At 59.9% G+C, this 12,704-nt stretch overlaps 1 protein-coding gene across 11 annotated transcripts in view; it reads left to right on the top strand.

The window, feature by feature from the left end:
• The first annotated feature begins 450 nt into the window (after positions 1–450).
• BRD1 (bromodomain containing 1) overlaps positions 451–12,704 on the top strand; it is a 37,670-nt gene continuing 25,416 nt past the window's right edge. For 2 of the 11 annotated variants that reach the window (XR_008999555.1, XR_008999556.1), the window contains exons 1-2: positions 451–651; positions 3,125–4,505. Coding sequence is in view for 8 of the 11 variants with exons in the window: in XM_036906642.2 (XP_036762537.1) it covers positions 3,139–4,505 (1,367 nt within the window). In the remaining 3 variants the exon portion in view is untranslated. Of the gene's footprint in view, positions 652–1,742; positions 4,506–12,704 lie in introns of those variants that run through there. The other 9 variants (XR_005029091.2, XM_036906642.2, XM_057508421.1 and 6 more) reach the window with 9 other exon arrangements.

Consider the following 12,704-nt stretch of genomic DNA (forward strand, 5'->3'; position numbering starts at 1 on the left):
CCGGAGTTCAGGGTCTAAACAGGCCAAAGTGGGGGCGGCCGGCGGGGCGGCCAGGCCCGGGCCCTCGAAGGGCGCCCCCGGCGGGGCCCGCGACCCTGGGGGCCGACCGGCCTCCCCCCCGCCCGGCTCTCCTCCACTCACCGTCGGGGGCTCCCCAGCCCCGGTCTGGGGCGCCCCCAGCCCCGCCGGCGCCTCCGCGGGCCGCGCTCCCCGCGAGCCGGGGCCCCCCCGCCTCAGACCGCCCCGCCCCGCCCCGGCGGCGGCCCGCGCGTCACGGCGGCGGCGGGCGGGGCGCGTCTCGCACGCAGCGCGCCGGGCGGAGCGCTCGCCGCATTGTTTGCTTCGCTGGGGAGCGAGCGAGCGAGCCGGCCCGGGGGTCCGAGCCAGCCCCGCGCCCCGCGCCCCGCGCCCGCCCCGCCGCCGCCGCCGGCCGGGCCTCCACGCCGGGCCCCGCGCCCGCCCCGCGCGCCCGCCCCGAGAGCCCGCGGCCGCCGAGCCGCGCCGGGCCGCCGCCGACAGGAGCCCGCGCCCAGAGCGGCGGCGGGCCGGGCCTGCGCGGCCGTTGGCGGGGGAGCCGCGGGCGCCATTAGCGCCGCCTCGGCCGCGCCGGCCCCGCGCCCGCCGCCGGGCTCTGCGGCCGCGGCCCCGAAGGTGAGTGAACGGGAGCCGCCGGGGTCGCCGCCGGCCTCTCGGGTGGCTGTGCCGACGCCATGTTTGGCGGCCGCGGCGGGCGGGCGCTTTGTCCGCGGGCGGGCGGGCGGGCGGGGAGGCGGCTGCGGGGAGCCGGGGAGTCGCGCGAGGAGGCCGGGCCGTGGAGGCGGGGAGGCCGGCCTGTGGAGGAGGCCGGGCCGCGGGCGAAGCCGGACCGGGGGGGGGGGGCTGAGGAGGCGGGGAGGCCGGGGCGTCGCGGAGGCCGGGCCCGCCCCGCCCCGCCCGGGGGCTGCGGCCGAAGGGGAGGGCCCGCGACCCCGGCAGGGAGGCGGGGCGGGCGGACGGCGCCCCCGGCCCGCGGGGAAGTGACCGTGCGGAGGTGCGAGTTGCCGGGCGGCAGCGCCAGCGCAGTGGAGTTCGGCCCACGTGCACACGCCCAGGAAACCGCCGCGCCCTGGAGACGGTCCCGTCACCCCGGAAAGTTGGCGCTGCCGGTCAGCGGCGGGACGGGCGGGCGGTGTTCGCGCACCTGGCCGCGCCCCAGCGCCGGGCTGACCGCCCCTCGCAGCCTGCGCCGCGCGCCGGCCCTTGGGCGTCCGAGAGCCGGCGGGGCCCGGGTCCAGGGGCTGGCGAGCCGCGGTGGGTGGGAGCGTCCCCTTTTGCGGCCCGTGTAGCAGCTTATCAGGCCTGCTGATGGTCCGTGCAGATCCCTGCGGGTGGAAATGCTTGTCCCGCACGGAAGCGCCCGTTCGGGCAGGCCCGGACCTGGGGCGGTAGGGAGGCGGTGTGACGGGGAGGCGGCCACGACCCTTCCCGTGCGCGTTAGGAGATTGGGGTTTGCAAGGGTCGGTCAGAGAGCTGCTCGGTGCTTTGCGGTGGAGTGTCTTTATCCCCGGGAGGTGAGGGACCAGTTGCTTCTGCCCCACTTCGAGCAACGACTCATGCAGCCGACCTGCGAGCTGCCTCGGGCCTTTGCTCTCCACTCGCCAGGAACCCAGGGCCAAGTGAGAGCCTGGTGGAGTGTCCTTCACACTCCTCTTCATGGCGAATTCCTGTCAAATTTCAACAGAAAACTGACAAAAGAAAACTCATTAAAATAAGAAAGATCTGTTTTAAAAAAACACATTTAGGGTCTGCGTTTCCTTTTGGGACTTAAAAGCGAAGCCTGCCTTTTGAGGGCTTTTCCCCAAGATCAGGAGGGTGGCCGGGAGGCTGAGATTCAGGCTCCCGAGGGTGCCTCTGTGCCAGGCCTCCCTTCCCTGGTGGGCTACGTGGTGGCAGTGGCTTGTGCTCCAGCTTGGAGTGTTTGCTTGTAAGCCCATCTCTTAAACGTTTTGCTGTTTGTCCCCGAGATGCGGTTGGTTGTAGGGGAAGTCTGGGAGCTCCGCGAGAGGTCACCAGTTCCACAGTTGGCACCCTGCGTGGTGGGCGGAGGTGCAGAGTCAGGGGCTTTCGCCTGAGGGAGACCGCTGCGGAGCCTGTTAGTGACAGGCCTGGGGCACATTCCCGAGGCCGAGATCTCAGGCACTGGAGCCAGTGCCGCAGCCCCAGAGTGGGGCTCTGCAGACAGTGTGGGGTTCTTGGGGGTGGCTCTCGCTGTGGAGTGACAGCGGGGCGCTGTCTGTAGCACATTGCACATGTCACAGTGTCCTGGGGAGGGACGAGGGCACAGCCTAGCGCCGCGGGAAGGCAGTAGCTGAGGGATGCCCCTGAAGGGAAGCAGCAGGCTGAGTGGCCTGTGAGGGGTTTCCTTGGTGGTCACTGTGGAGGTCCTGCAGAAGCTGGGTTGGCACCTGTGGGAGGAGCAGGGGTAGTGGTGGAGACTGGCTCCAGACAGTATGGGGCTCCCCTCTTGGGTCCTGGTGGGGCTGGAGGACATGTTAGTGGAGAGGATGGACAGACCATGGTCACACCAGGCCACTGAGGCTTCTGGCCCAGCAGGGGCGCCACCAGGACGGCAGTGCTCTGGGGCTCCAGGGGCCCTCTCCTGGGTGGCAGCAGAGGAGAGGAAGGGCTGGCTGGGGGAGTGGTGGTCAGGAGCAGGGAGCCCCTGAGCACACTTGTCCCGCGGTCACGAGGTCCATGCCTGCAGGCGTCTAGCTGGTGCATGGGCTCCCCGAGGTTCAGGGCTGGGACCTGACCCAGGAGGGATGTCGCAGTCACCCTGGTGGCCTGTCAGCTTGTCTGAGGTGACTGTGAGCAGTGCGGCTCAGTGTCCTTGAGGGGCGTGCCTGCTGAGGGCCTCTCCTTACCACCTGCCTCTCTCGTCCTGGGAATCCCTGGGTCGGGGGGTGGCCTGGTGGGAGCTGTTGAAGGTCGTTGAAACATGATGATGAGTTCTGGGGTGAGTGATTTGTTCGCTGGGGGTTCTGTCCGGATTCAGCATGCACTGTCTGGCTGTGCCCAGGCGTGCTTGGGGGTTCTCTTGTCTTGCATCTGTGTGGGGCTCAGCTTACCTCTGCCTCTGTTGCAGGGAGTCAGTACCAAATGAGGAGGAAAGGACGATGTCATCGAGGCGCAGCAGTGAGGCACCCTTCCTCCCCGTGCAGTACTAAGCACTCGCCCGCTCGAGAGACCCTGACCTACGCACAGGCCCAGAGGATGGTGGAGATCGAGATCGAGGGGCGCCTGCACAGGATCAGTATCTTTGACCCCTTGGAGATCATCCTGGAAGATGACCTCACTGCTCAGGAGATGAGCGAGTGCAACAGTAACAAGGAGAACCGGGAGCGGCCGCCCGCGGGCCTGCGGGCCAAGCGGCACAGAAACAACAGAGTCAGGAGGAAGAATGAAGCCCTGCCCAGTGCCCCCGGCCCGCTGGCCTCGGCCGGCGCGCTCCCCGAGCCCAGGGTGCGCCTTGTGGAGTACAGCCCACCGGCCGCCCCCAGGAGGCCCCCTGCATACTACAAGTTCATCGAGAAGTCGGCTGAAGAGCTGGACGACGAGGTGGAGTACGACATGGACGAGGAGGACTACGCCTGGCTGGAGATCGTCAACGAGAAGCGCAGGGCCGACTGTGTCTCGGCTGTGGCGCAGAGCGTGTTTGAGTTCCTGATGGACCGTTTCGAGAAGGAGTCCTACTGCGAGACCCAGAAGCAGGGGGAGCAGCAGTCCCTGATCGACGAGGACGCCGTGTGCTGCATCTGCATGGACGGTGAGTGCCAGAACAGCAATGCGATCCTCTTCTGCGACCTGTGCAACCTGGCCGTGCACCAGGAGTGCTACGGGGTGCCCTACATTCCCGAGGGCCAGTGGCTCTGCCGACACTGCCTGCAGTCCAGGGCCCGGCCTGCCGACTGCGTGCTGTGCCCGAACAAGGGAGGTGCCTTCAAAAAGACGGACGATGACCGCTGGGGCCACGTGGTGTGTGCCCTGTGGATCCCAGAGGTCGGCTTCGCCAACACAGTGTTCATCGAGCCCATCGATGGCGTGAGGAACATCCCTCCGGCCCGGTGGAAACTCACATGCTACCTCTGCAAGCAGAAGGGTGTGGGCGCCTGCATCCAGTGCCACAAGGCCAACTGCTATACGGCATTCCACGTGACGTGCGCCCAGAAGGCCGGCCTCTACATGAAGATGGAGCCTGTCAAAGAACTGACTGGCGGGGCCACGACCTTCTCTGTCCGAAAGACCGCTTACTGTGATGTCCACACGCCCCCGGGCTGCACGCGGAGGCCGCTGAACATCTATGGGGATGTTGAAATGAAAAACGGTGTCTGTCGGAAGGAGAGCTCCGTGAAAACGGTCAGGTCCACGTCCAAGGTCAGGAAGAAGGCGAAAAAGGCTAAGAGGGCACCGAGCGAGCCCTGTGCGGCCCTGCCGCCTGTGAGCGCGCCCTACATTCCCCCTCAGAGGTGAGTGCTGCTGGCACGGTGGGGGGCGGGGGCACAGCAGGGCTGTGCTGAGGGGCATCGTGCTTGCTGGTCACGTGGCACTCAGTGGTCCCTGGAACGGGCCTCATTTGTTCCTTTGGACCAGGCGGCACAGAATGTGCCAGGATATGCCAAGTGCTGGGATATTCCAAGAGTTTTGAGTCTGAAACCTGGAAGGGTGTGTGGCTTCCTTAACCGCACACGGGCCCAGGTAATCTGGGCGTCAGCAGCCAGACTGCTGTCACCAGGGCCTGGGGCCCCGGTGTGCCCCCAGTACTGTGACCATCACCCACACAATAAAGTGCTTCTCCAGCCCTGCTCACCCAACAAGGCCTGGGGTCCTCATAGGTTACTTAAAATGATTTGTTGGGAAGTGAGGCGTGGCTCCACAGGGTGGAGGTCAGAGTGGGGCTGACAGGAGCCCCGTGGAGGGAGGCGGTGGCCTTCGTCCTGTTGTGTGACAGCCTTTCTGGTTTCTGATCGTTTCCTTCGTGTGTGAGCATTGTCTGGTCAGTGTAGGGCTGTCCTCCCTAGAGTGGCTGTGCTGGCAGCTGCTGCAGGCCGGCCCTGCCTTGTTCTCGCGTGTGTCCCAGTGCCGGTCCGCGTCAGCAGTGGTTGCTCTGGTACCTGGACTTGTTTCCTCCTCTTTGCCTGATCCTCTTGCTACTGGCTTGCTCTCTTCACTCTGTTATCTTTAGAAATCCTCTTGTTGAGGATACGAGGTCAGGGCACCCCACACCAGAGCCTCTGAGTGGGGAGCAGACAGCCGCCCACAATTCCTTGAGCTCCGAGGAAGCAGCGCTGTGTGGTGGGCCCGGGGAGTTAGGCAGTGTGGGGGAGGCATTGCAGAGATGATGAAGTGAGGCGCCAACAGACGTCTGCTCTTGAGAGACCGCTGTTATCTGGACATGTGGTGAATGAAATTGTGGTTATCTTATAACTGGGTGGATGACAGGCTTGTAGGATGTTTTATTATTAAAGAATAAAAATCTTCAACATATTGGATATTAGCTTTTTATATTGTTTTCCTGCATGTCTGTGGTATAAAATGAGGTATGCTTGTCAGTACTTGTTAATTAACAGTGTGGTTTGGCTCTGACGGGTCCTGAGTTCTGTGCGGCTCGCGGGTCAGGCAGTAGGAGCAGTGGGGCTGCGCCTTAGCTGGGGGCTGCCCGTTTCATCCCGAGGGGCAGGCACTTACTCTGCGTAAGGAATTAGAACTACAGCTTTTTTTCCAAAATGAAATCTTTTTCCTGTTATGGGGCAGTGCATATTTGTTACAGAATCAGTAAATTTAGACAAAGTGAGTTAAAAAGTGCCCTTAGGTCCCACTTATCCAGCACACCACTGTCAAAACCAAGGTGTCTCTCTACAGCTCAGTGACCCTGACTTTTAAAAAACAATTTCATTTGGTTTCTTATCTGAGTTAGAAAATGTAGGATTTGAATCAAGGACTTCTGTTTAAGAAACCCTAAAAATGTGACCTTCACTGAAATTGAAGTAAATGAAACAAAAAAATGTGATCTAACAAATTGAAAAGACAGAAGTCTGGAGTGCTCCCTTCTGGGTGCCGTACTGTGTGGTCACTGCCCCGGAGGAAGGAGCCTTACGCGGGCTGTCCCTGGGGCTGCAGGACTGTTTGGGGATGAAACATGTGGTTGGAAAGTGTGTCTAAGATGGCCCAGCCTGAGTGAGAAGAAAAAACCATGTTTTGGGCCTAAGTATTTCAAAGGTGGTACAGCTCAACCACATTCTAAAGGTTTGTTTTTTTCTTCTCGTAATTTGGGAATCACCTGTTTCAGTTTGGAGTGGAGATGAAAGCCATACCAAGGTAGGTGTGTGTGGCTGCAGGCCGTGCTGCCTGGCTGCCCAGAGTCCGCAGAGCCCCGGCGTCCTGGGCCACCTCACCACCCCCAGAAGGTCTCCCCGCTACCCTTGGCCCCTGGACCTGGCGCTGGACTGGTCTGTGAGGTGTTGGCAGGTGGTGGGAGGCTGAGGCTCGGCAGCCACTTCTGTAAGTGGGGCCTGAGGGGCAGCTGCTCCTGGATGCAGGTTGACCCTTCTGGAATGTAAGCTGGGGAAAGGCCGGGGGCGCTGTGTGCAAGGGAAAGTGGGGTGCTCTCTGCAGCCTTCGGAGCAGGACCTGACAGAGCATGTGCTATGACCGTGCTTTAAGGCAAGCGTGGGGTGTGCTCTCCACCCACTGAGAAGTTGGATCCCAGAAGAGGGGCACCTGTGTCCTGCAGAGAGGAGGCTGACTGTGGGGTAGGCACTGAAGTGCTTTCTGTGATCTGAGTGGTTCAAAATTACGTTTGACAGTAGGAACGATCCCTGAAACCAACTAGTTTAAGATTATTGTCTGTTCTTAGTAGGAGGAAGAAGGTTTGTTTAACTTAGCATTTTTAAGCCCCAAAGACTGCTTTTCATTTCTCTAAGTAATAGGCTCTGGAGTAAAGATGGGGGTCTTCTGAAGCTTTGTCCATACAGCCAGGGGCTCTGGGTCAGAGTCAGAGGTCGGCAGGGTCGGTCTGCACCAGGCGTGGCCCTCTACCGCCTGGGCCGTTTGTGTGCCCGCTGTTCGTGCAGATGCCACCTGGTGGGTGTTACTTGAGCTCACAGTGAGGCTGTGGCATCAGGTTTACGGCTGCTTCCTTGAGGGCTCTGCTGCGGGCGCCCGCACAGCAGATGAGGGGGGCTGGCGGACAGAGGGAGGGAGTCCATGCTTGTTGGATATGACAGTAAAAAGCTTGGGCTTGAGTCTTGTGTGTCTTTCTTTTCATGTGTGTGGCAGTTAATTTTACATGTTGTAAAAGCCGCCACGTGCTGTGCACTGGGGCAACGAGGGCAGCCAACTGCATTCCTGCGGGCGTCCTGCTGGAGGCCGGCCAGGGGCAGCCCTCCGGGGTCCCGCCCAGCGGAAGCCTGGGCCGTGTGGGGAGCAGCAGCTCCTCCTGGAGGAAGTGCTAAACACCAAACCGAGAAGTAGAACCAGGGCTGTGAAACGCATGTTATGTGGACAAGCAGGGCAGGTGGCGTCACGTCCTGCCTGATCTCCGCCCTCACAGCAGGCCAGGCGAGGGGACACAGGGGTGTTTTCCTCGCCATGACCATGCTGCCTTCCTTGGACTTTTAACTCAGGCTGGGGCAGGTGTCTCACTGTGCGCGTTCATGTGGGTCCAGGCTCCGCGTGCACTCCAGTGAGGTGGGGTGCAGGACAGCAGGCGAGCAGATTTGTTTGCATCAAAAAGCTGAATTGAATAAAACAGCGAATAATCTGGGAAAAATCTGGTGCTTCAGGATGAGTGTGACTGGGGCAGCAGGCTCCACACAGCTCTCTGACTCCTTTAGGAGGTCCCAAGTCTGCCGCAGTGCCGGGCTGTGCTCCTGCCTTGCGCCCTGCTTGGCCCCAGCCCCTCAGGCCCTATCTGCTAGGGACGCGGCCTGCTGGTCTCTGCCAGGACGTCCTGGCTTCATCCCTGTGCCGTGCAGCCTATTGGGCCTCGGTCTCTTCCCAAGCTTGCCAGGTGTGCTACGCCGGCTCTCAGTCCATGAAGAACCTGTCACAGGAGTGGAATTTTGCCATTTCTGTTCACATTCACTGCATTTGCTTGGTTTCAGCAAAGATAGGAGAGTCAGCAGATTCGTTCAAGTTTGCTTTAATTGCCACAGGCACTTTGATCCCTGCCACACCCTGGGGTTGTGTGGGTGGACACGTGGAATGCTCCATTTTTGATGGATACTTTGAGGCAGTCAGCAGTAGGATAGGTGGACAGGGTGCCCTCCATGAGCATAGCAGGGACTGGAATAGGGTCAAGGGTGTTATTGCAGTTTTTTATTTGGAAATAACTCCAAGTTCACAAAGTGTTGCAACAGTAAGGGGAAAAAAGAACACCCAAATGCTCTTTGCCCAGAGTCAGCGCTTACTGAAGTTCTATCCATTCGTAGCAGCCACACGTGGTCCAAGTGCCCTCGGGTGATCCCACACCGCCTTTGCATGGATGTGTGTCTGCTGGGATGGCCTCCTCTGGGTGGGCACAGCCCCGTTCCCACAGTGTGTGTCTGCGCAAAGCAGGTAGGCGTGTCCCTGCTTCCAGTCAGGATGGTCCGGTCTGGTCAGGTCAGCCTGCCTTGGGCTGGGTCTTTCCACAGCTGCCGAGTCTTCTGAGGTGGCCCTTGTGAAAAACACTGTTCTCCGTAGAGCGAGCCTCGTTCGCTGTGCTGTCCTCATGTAATGGAGGTGTGCCCGGTGCCGTGGAGGCGCCACGTGTGCCCCACCAGGAGGTGGCGATGTCCCTTGCGTCTTGGTGGGCAGCGTGTTGCCAGTGCCTCCGCAGGAGGATTTCTGCCTCTGCTTCTTGGGGCACCTGATGTGCAGCCTGCTCATCCTCACCGTCAGCCCGGGTGTCATGTCCCTTGGTCCGCTCTGCCATCTTCCTGTGGGGGCTGGGAATCAGTGGTCACCCTCCCTGTGTCCTCTCCTGGTGGGGTCCTCCCATTCTCCTGTTGCTGTGGACTGGGAGGTGCTCTTTTTCAGAGAGCTCCACCCCAGCAGGGCCTGGGCACTGATGTGGGCCCATGGGCAGGATTTCCAATAAGGCTGGGCTCTGCCAGATGGCTGTCATCCTCCGAGGACACATGCCCAGCCCTGTCAGGGGAGTGGGTGGGCCTGACCGCGTCAAGCGGGCAAGGGGTTCTCCCAGGACCCGTGTGGCAGAACCACTTCCCTTCAAGGCAAGTTCGGGCTTTTTCGGGTCTGGAAGGTTGGATTTCCTCCCTCTGACCTGTGAGCTGTTCTGCAGGTGAGTTGTCCCCAGTCACCATCCCCACTGGCGATTCAGAAAGTGCTGGAAGGGATGGAGACCTGAGTCCACTCCCAGAGCCAGACGCTGGGCATCAGGAGATCCTTCTTCAGTGTCCCTGCATGTATCTGTGAAAGTAACTGTTTAGTATGTTTTTTCTGTTTTTCATGATTTTTATGTAAAAATCTTAAAAGACTGGAGACTAACATACTAATTTTTCAAGCCTATCAGTTTGTTTTTAAAGAAACAGACTTTTAAATGACCTCCAGTCCCTGCGGGCCTCCCCAGCCCCACAATGGCGGTCGCTCAGGAACTGGGGTTGGGCCTGTACGTGTGTGGTCCTATGTGGTTCACGCCGACCCTGAACGGGCGCCTGGTGCTGGACACATGGCGTTGCGGTAGTCAGGTGTGGGGGCGGCACATGCTAGTGCTGCTCGTGGCTGTGGGGCAGGGCGTGTGTGGGCATCAGCCCAGGCCCCCAGCGCACCCCAGTGTCCCTCCCTTCCACGCATCCCTGGGAGTGTGGTGAGCTGGTAGGCTGTGTCATCACGTCTCGCCCCCTCCGCTTGCCTTCTTGTTTCTAAAGATGTCTTCCGAGGTCTTTTTGAATCTAGAAGCCTGTGAGTAGGGAGGGCCCGTGCCAGTCTCCCTCCTCCTCCTCCGTCCTTGTGACTGTTTTGAGGTAGATTCGAGTTGCCCCAGCTCCTCCTTGTGCCCGTGTAGGTAACAGTGAGGATCCCTAGGACTACGGCCGTAACTGGTGTCTTGCTGCACTGAAGTGTGTTGATTTGTGTGCCCTTTCCCATCAGCAGTGGGTGCGCCCTGGGTCTGCCTGGGGCTCCGCCCCCACCCCGTTCTGCCCTCCTGCCTCTGCAGCAGCCTGTGGTTCTCCTGCAGTAGCTTGTGGGTCTGATTTTACATCTTCCCCACAGGTGAGTCCTTCCCAGCTGGTGGGCAGGGCTGGTCCCTGTGCGCTGGCTGCCCTGCCTCAGCACCACGCTGGGGCTTGCTGCTCCCTGATGTGTGAGGTGCCGACCCTGTTCTCCGGTCACCTGCCCTGTGCACAGCGCCAGGCCTCACCCTCGGCCTTTGGTCAGGGTCCCCCGGATGAGTGTGTTCCCGCTGGAAGCCTGGACCCCATGCCACTGATAGCGCAAGCTTGCTCATAGCCCACCTCGCCGCTCACCGGTTCTCTCATGTCTTAAATTCATGGGGTTCTCCATAAAAAACTGTAAAAAAATCACTATTATAAATAGTGTGTTTTTTCAAATTAGCATTTTTTGCTCTTTATAGGGATCCAGGCATTTTTTTTAGATCGATATACTACATTGTGGATTCTCTTAGATTATCTTTGTGGACAGTGTCTGTGAAAATGGCAGTTTGGGGGGCTTTTTCCTGTCTTATCCAAACTCAGTCAAGACCAGAACCACCAGCCCAGCCAACGTGACGGGGTGAGTGTGTCCCCTCAGCCTAGGTACTTTATGAGGGTCGCCTTTATCACTGATGTGTTTTTGTTTGCTCTGTTTTATGGTCAGCACTGGTCATGTCTAAACATTCCTTCATTGCTCTGAGGGACTCGCTCAGATGGCCTTCCTGCCCGCCCCTCCTGCCCTCTGGCCTGAGCTCCGACCAGCTTCTCGCGGACACCTGATTTGTTGGCTGGTCTTCGCTGACTGGCCTGCCTCCCTGTAGTGTGTTGGCCCCCAGGGCAGGTCTTCTCTTTGCCCCTGGAGGCGTCCCAGCCCCCTTGCTCCCCAGAAGCCCTGGGTCAGGCAGTGACCCTCAGGTCTAAACACTGGGGATGAGGTTTTTTTCTATGTGAAAGTGGCTTTGTTTCTCAGTGTGGATGACTGTGCGCCGTCTTGCCATTTTCTGGGTTACTTGTCCATTCCCTAGAGGTCGGCGATGGCGCTTGCAGCCCCTGCTGGGTCTCCTTGGGTGGGAGGCCTGCTGCCCTGGGAGGTGGTGGGAGGGGGTTCCTCTTGGCCATGTGGGCTCCTGACTGCCCGTGGCTCTTTCAGGTGAGTTTGGAGGTGGCTTGTATGATGACGGTATTTTGTTTTTCTTGCTCCAACTGTTTGTCACGAGTGCGTGTTTAGACCTTAATGTCACTCAGTAGCATTTTACAATAATCTCCCTCCCTGAAGGCTGTTCACAGCTGTCCTTGATTTGCCGACCTCATTCCTGGTGGTGGGAAGCTCCCCAGCAGCTCTCTGGGGAGCAGGGGTGGTGGGCATGTTCCTCCTGGTTCCAAAGCGCTGCCCCCAGTGGTTCCAAAGGGAGCCCCGAGGTGGGCTCATCTGATCTTCCAACAGGAAACCTTTTCTGATAAATCTTTCTTCTCCTTTTCTTTTGGGGGTGGGAGGAAATTTTAAACTACTGATTCAGTTCCTAAAATAATCATTTACTAGAGGTGTGTGCTTAGGGTTTGTTTTTCTGTGTTGGTTTTGGTTACGGCTTTCCACAGGTCTGCGTGATGTTGGCTTGTGTGGTGCGATTTCCAGCTGCTCTCTGCCCCGCGTGGGCTGCATCCTGCCTCATGTTTCTGTCCTCTCTCCGTGGCAGGCGTGGGTTCGCCACAGCGCAGGCCTGTCTTTTCAAAGAACGGTTTTGACTCTGTTTGGGGCTTTCTCCCATGCTCCATACTGCAGTATTCCTTGCTCTCCGTCTTTCTCCCTTTCTGAGTTACACGGACCTGTGACTTCGCATCAGGTCAGCAGGGTGGCAGTCTGGTGCTCACATAGTCCTGCTCCCCGCAGTGGGGTCGCCAGCAAGCCTCTGCCTCATATGTCTGCGGCTGGAGGGAGTGGGAGCCCCCCGCCTGTGGCCAGCACTGTGCGGACAGGTCCCACGCGCCCTTGTCTCCATCGCCTGTTCCCATTTTCTAACTTTAACGTGTCCCCTCGGATGCCTAGCATGTTGCCAGCCTGCCTTTCTGTCTGAGAGGCGCTCTGGGTTGTGAACTGCAGGGTAGTGATCCCAGGTTTTGGGTTGAACCCCAGCACTTTTCGCCCTAAAGTCCAGTGGCAGCAGTTGTGGGTCTTGGCAGTAGGTTCATCCCATGCAAGCGTTGGTGGTCTGGCGTCCTGCCGCAGCCAGCACTGACACCCTGGGGTGTGGGGGCCAGTGTGCCCATCACCCAGAAGGGAACAGCTCTCCCATGGTGGGCTTGGAAGCCGAGTGGGCATCACTGTGTGCGGGCGCCCTGCATCCCACCCGGCTCTTGGCACCGCGGGCCATGTGAAAGCTCCTCGGCGAAGCACTGTGTCCGGCCCTAAAGGTTTCTTTCCAGGGGAACACCAAAACCACAGTCGGTGAGCCTGCCTCGCTGGGTCCTCCTCCGGTGTCCTGGGCGCCTGAGTGCCTCCTGCAGTGACGTGCC

Source organism: Manis pentadactyla, chromosome 10, assembly GCF_030020395.1.
Source record: "Manis pentadactyla isolate mManPen7 chromosome 10, mManPen7.hap1, whole genome shotgun sequence".
Taxonomy (NCBI): Eukaryota; Metazoa; Chordata; class Mammalia; order Pholidota; family Manidae; genus Manis; species Manis pentadactyla.